Source organism: Nelumbo nucifera, chromosome 4, assembly GCF_055504915.1.
Source record: "Nelumbo nucifera cultivar China Antique chromosome 4, China Antique-T2T, whole genome shotgun sequence".
Taxonomy (NCBI): Eukaryota; Viridiplantae; Streptophyta; class Magnoliopsida; order Proteales; family Nelumbonaceae; genus Nelumbo; species Nelumbo nucifera.
The window spans coordinates 79,912,218-79,918,217 of NC_142652.1; the positions used below are offsets into that span (position 1 = coordinate 79,912,218).

Consider the following 6,000-nt stretch of genomic DNA (forward strand, 5'->3'; position numbering starts at 1 on the left):
TGTCCGATTCAAAAATTATACTCCACAATTATGTCTAATTGAATCAAGTTTTAATGTCTCACCACACAAATAATTTGAATTTGGTAGAGATTTTAAGTTTTCAAACTTTTCATATCAGATTTAAAATGCTTCTATCCAACTTAGCATTAATCCTCTTCCATTCCAAAAGATAAAATTGCTTAGTAGAAAACTTCCCATTGGCCGTTGTCATCCAAACAAATTTCCCATTAGCTTTGAAAATCAATAGGTAATTAGACGTTTTTATTTCACCATGGTAGGAACCAAGTATTGCCCCTAGCTATTTGGGGTCGTGGGGAGAGGTGAGCTGAGTCTAGATCATTTGCCAAAAAAAAAAAAAAACCATTATAACACATTCCAGTATGATCTGTTTGCACATCTCCTACATAGTGTGCCGCACGTGGCCCGACACGACCCGATATGATGGTCTGCGGGTCGTGCTAGGCCTGGCACGATCATGTGGGCCGTGCCGCTCGTGGCCTGTGGGCCAGCACGACCCATATATATTATTTATATTATATATATTTATATAATATTATATAATAATATATAATATATAATATATTAATAATATAAATAATTTTTTAATTTTATTGTACTAATTTATTTAATTATTGTATATATAAGCAATTGTATATACACAATTCGTATAAAATTAAAATTTTAAGTTTTTTGTCATTTTTAAATAAATAACTTTGGCTTGATGCACAATCCAACCTGGCCCAAGGCTCGGCCCGCAGCACGGCACGGCCTCGCACGTGTCTGGGCCATGGGCCGTGCCGGGCCAACCCCCAAAATTTTCACCGGGAAGGGCGATACGACTCGTAATGGCCCGCGGACAAACATGGCACAATCCACACTTTGCACGAGCTACCCCCGGGCCATGCCATGCTGGCCCAACACGGCCCACTTTACACCTCTAGGTGCATCCTGGACTTATGTTGAGATGTGTGGAAACTGATAATGTTGGAAGAGTGTTGAGACAGTTCTTGTTGGGAGATCCCAACTTGAATTGGTATCAAGGTTAAGTATAAGGGCAGAGAGCATCAGTAAAACAATCTTAAAAGACATTACAACAAGGAAATATGCATGGATGCAATATTTGCTTGGTTCCTACCATACATAAAAAGTGCATAAATCAATAACAACACTATGCATAAGTCCCAAATGAGTTATATATATTATATATATCAAGGTTTTTAAAAATCAAACCGGTCAGGGGTCTAGTTCTTGGGTCAAATGGTCCAATCGTTCAAACTGAATGGATGATTCATTTTGACAAAAAAATAAAAAAAATAAAAAAATTGTAAAAAAAGCTGCCAAAACTGTTAAATGGTTCAAACAATTCGCCCACCCGGGTCAGCGGTTTACTAGCCAAATCAACGGTTTTTGGTGAAATAATAGTTCTTGGGTAAAATAAAATCGGTCACCTCACCGATTCTCAGTTTTTTTGGTCCAACCATCCGATTTGATCCAATTTTGAAAACCATGATATATACATAAAAATGCATACTTTAACGGTTTATGTGAACTGCAAATTAATAGAAAACAATTGTAAAAAATGATGAAATAACTAAAATATGCATGCATATATCTTAATTCTAGGAAAATCAATATAATGCATTAATATTTATTAACAAAAAATTTAATAAACAAAATTTACACTTATGGACAAACATACGATTTAGAATCCATGTATCATGACAACAAATAATCTGAACATGTTCTAATGGTGGATTTATCATCTCTTAATCGAAAAACCACAGCGAAAGTCTTTTGATTGGTACTGCCCAATATGACTTTCATACTAAAAAATCTTGTAACCAATCATCTGTTATCATAAAAGTGGTAACCAATCAGGTGATACTTATCAAAATTCATGGGGTTTTGAGGTTTTGATTGATCATAGCTTGTGTGACCTAGAATATTTTACCTTGTATTCTAACATTTGCCAATCCATGATTTTACTAACAAAACAAATACAGATATGTCATCGTCCATGCTATAGGGATAAAAGGAGACATGGAACCTGCAAAATTGACAATTCTCATGTGTCCATGTGGGTCCATATCTACTAGAACCATTGGATTGAATCCATGAAGTGAAAGCCATTTCAACCTTTTAATTTTAGAAACTTTGATTGCACTAATCATCTATACTATCATAAAATGTTGAATTTGATAATATATATTTACCTTGTACACATATATAACACATGCTCTCACATTAGTAATAATCCTAATATAGATGATTGTATAGAGATGTGTGTTGACGATTCAATGCTTATTTGAGAGTAGTATTTTCAATTTGTCATTAATGCATTTGGTTGGACTGTTTGATCCATATCAAGTTATGAATTTTGGTTTGGGTTAATCCTAAATCGTCTCTTTTTTTTGTCGAAAAATGCCTTTTTGGTCTCTCTCTCTCTCCATATATATCCATATGTGTATATATATCACACACAATTGATTCGACTGGTTAAACCAGTATTTTCAACCCGTTGTTGATCTAATTGGTTGAACCGTTCGAACCATCGTTCGATCAGGATTCTAAGTCCGGTTGTATTAAAACCAGTAAGTTAGTCACTAACCATTCGACCCAGCTAGTTCAACTATCGACCTATTCGACCTGGTCACCGGGTCGTGGGCTACACACTCAATGCATCCAAACTTTCGGAGGCCATAACTTTGCATTCCGATGTTCGATTGGGGTGATATTTTTTTTTATTTTTTTTATTTTGAGTAACTTTTTGAGATCTATGCGTCTCAAGGGGCCGTAGGCACCTTGCCCCACTATTTTTTTTTGGCCTCAAATCGTAATTTTAATATTTTTTTATAAATAAAAAATTTAAAATTAAATTTAAAAAATATAAATTAAATATAAAATAATACATATAACATATTTAAAACATAAAATATGATATATATATATATATATATATATATATATATATATATATGTACGTAGATGATGATGTGACACGACCTGTTTGGCCTGTAGGCCCTGTACGGTCGAACCAGAGGCAAGAACGGTTCAGCCTCAGGGTCGGTTATTAAAACACTGGGTTAAACCACTGGCCTGCCACCTGGTGAAAAAACATTAAAACAGGTCAGCCTCTGAATCAATTTTTGGGAGGGCTTCGCTTTTGACTTTGTGAGGTAAGCCCCATCTACACAGCCTAAAAGTAATGTTTGGTGAAACACTTGGAAAACCCAAATTAACCATCTTTCAGCAGAAAAATGACTTTTCTAGTAAATTTAATTTCGTGGGTCCTAATTAAGATGTGTAGTCCATGTTATACTTGTTGTTTGTTGCAAATTTTAAGCCACATTTTGCAGGTAAAAGAAATTGGGCTATACTAAGAGTTGGAGAATAGAGCTGTGAATGGACTCTGAAAGTTTGAAACCTTATCCAATTTTTTGAATTTAGATGTTAGAACCTAAAAATAATTATTTTTTAACAAAAATTATAAAATTTCTTTATTTTAAAGATGATAAAACAGATTTGAATTGAAACCAAATCCGACCTCATCACAGACCTAATGGAGAATGGAGAGCAGGGATTCGACACATTAATTATTTCGTCCAAAGTTTTGGATTTAGTACTGCTACTTACAGTCTTTCTAGCTTTTGGTAAGCGAAGGGGATATATGATATATAAATCAGCATCAGCGCATTATCTTCCAATTTTTTAAACAGGAAGTGGACCCACGTATTCCATCTTATTCCACTTTTGACTAGATTAGCCATAAACGTGGAGGATGAGACCTTTCTTTCTCTCTTCCCACGCGAGCCAGCACGAGAGAAAGAGAGAGAGAGAGAGAGAGCGAGGTCTGTGACTGTGAATTTCTGGTCGTGGTCTATGATCCACCTACCTCAGCCTCAGGCGGAGGAGTGAGGAGGACAATTTTGGCCCTCACACAAAGAATCAACAGACCAGACCAGAATGTTTAATCTCAATGAACAGAGGCTGCAGACTGTAGCTACTACGTCGTCGATTAATTGAAGATAAAGATGTAGCCCATCAATCACAAGAAGTAAATCTTTCAACCCTAGAGGCTAGAGCTTCCTTATTTTCTCACGTATAATGGGTCCTACTTGAGCATATTTTTCTCGTTCAAATGTTGACTCAATTAAACAAAGCAATGCATTGATTGAATGAACAATCTGGTCATTGCTTTTGAACATAATTTTCTATGCATATTATGCGATCGATCATTTGTTCCTCCATCACTCCTCTCCTCTTGTATTCCAAAATCCAAACCCTTGGCTTGGATGAGGAGCATAGCCTGCATAGCTTAGCCCATAAAGATTCATTACCATTAATCCAACGATTTGGAACTACAAGAGCACTCTATCTTTGGTCTTTCTCAGTACCATCTAATCGTCTATAGCTTCACTTTTTTCTTACCAACAATTCAACAGTAAAAAAGAAAGAAAGCTGTGCAAATCTTTGAAAGTTTTTAATCTCTGCTGTTATCTGTCAAAAGGTAGCTAGGAAAAAGAAAGAAAGGGTTAAAAATGAAATATCCAGTTTTTCAAACTCGACGGCTGATTCTAGAAGAAACATTATCTCGATTCTGTTTATTATGTTGTAGTAAGATAATCGTAACATATACCATTACCATCTATAAATACTGCTTTTCATCTGCACCATTGGCATCTCTCTCTCTCTCTCAGTCTGAGCTCTCTTCTCTGATAATTATTCAGGGTGATCTTTGCTTTGGGAAGATGGGCTTCACTAGTTTCAGCAGTGAGTTTGTTTCACCGGTTTCTCCGGCTAGGATGTTCAAGGCTGGAGTCCTTGACTTGCACAGTCTCATCCCCAAGCTCATGCCTGAGGTCGTCACAACTGCTGCCATTGTTCAAGGAGATGGAGGAGTGGGAAGCATTAAGCAATTCAACTTCACTGAAGGTTAGGACATGATTGATGCAATATTAATTAATCCACTAGGGTTGTTTAATGTTTAATGAGTAGTGACCCCTAGACACTTAGGTACAGCCCACTTTCAGATGGGCTTGGTCAGTTGGTCTGCACTTAGAGTAGAGAGTAGACACTGGTCAAGTCTGGGCTTAGCTTGATGGGTTTTTCTTTGTCAGAACAAAGGAGGCCCATTCTGATTTCTGAACCCAAACTTGATTAATTTTATCATTCATGATGAAAAATGAAAAATTTAAAATCTGGAAGTAAGTTAAACATAAAGTGTGTTGTTGTATTTGGTGTGCAGCTTTTCCTGTCAGCCATGTGAAAGACCACATTGATGTTCTAGACAAAGAGAAATTCGTGTGCAAGTATTCATTGGTGGAAGGTGGTGAAATAGGGACGAAGCTGAAATCTGCTTGCTACGAGATCAAATTCGAACCTTCAAGTGATGGAGGAAGTATCTGCAAATTGGGGGCCGAATACAACGTTCTGGACGGAGTGACATACACAGAAGACGAAATCAAGGTGGCCAAGGATGGGATGACTGGAATGTACAAGACGATTGAAGCCCATCTCTTAACCAACCCTCATGCCTATGCCTAGATATATATCTATTGTCACTGGCTTCATAATAATAACTGTGCTTGATGTACTTGGCGGAACTCCACTGTTGTGGTACTCTATCCTGTACTGTTCTAGTATATATAAGAATTATCTCCCTCATTTTAACTGGGTTTTTGCAAACTTGCAATCAAGAGAGAGAGAGAGAGAGAGAGAGAGAATTTGGTTTCATTTAGTGCAAGCCGGTGCTCACACCATTCAAACAGCTTCTTACATCCTTGCTATGCACCAATGGAAGGTTGTAAAGACTGTTCGAACGTGCTATGCACCAATTGAAGTTCAACTCCTTTTTGGAAAGTTACTTACCCATATTCTTTTAATTTCCAGGCAAATAAGATAATGACCATTTTAGCCATAAAAAAACTATTACTAAAAGGGGCAATTTTGTCTCATCCAAATGGTGGCAACTTTTCCCTAGGTGAGAAACTTGAGTTCGGA

The 6,000-nt window shown here is 36.7% G+C and overlaps 1 protein-coding gene across 1 annotated transcript; it reads left to right on the forward strand.

Annotated features, from left to right (window-relative positions):
• Positions 1 to 4,664: 4,664 nt before the first annotated feature.
• LOC104588989 (major strawberry allergen Fra a 1.08-like) lies at positions 4,665 to 5,685 on the forward strand. Its single transcript, XM_010247146.2, has 2 exons — positions 4,665 to 4,932; positions 5,246 to 5,685. Exons 1-2 carry the CDS (start codon positions 4,749 to 4,751, stop codon positions 5,542 to 5,544), a joined length of 483 nt encoding a protein of 160 aa, XP_010245448.1. The 5' UTR covers positions 4,665 to 4,748; the 3' UTR covers positions 5,545 to 5,685.
• Positions 5,686 to 6,000: the final 315 nt, after the last annotated feature.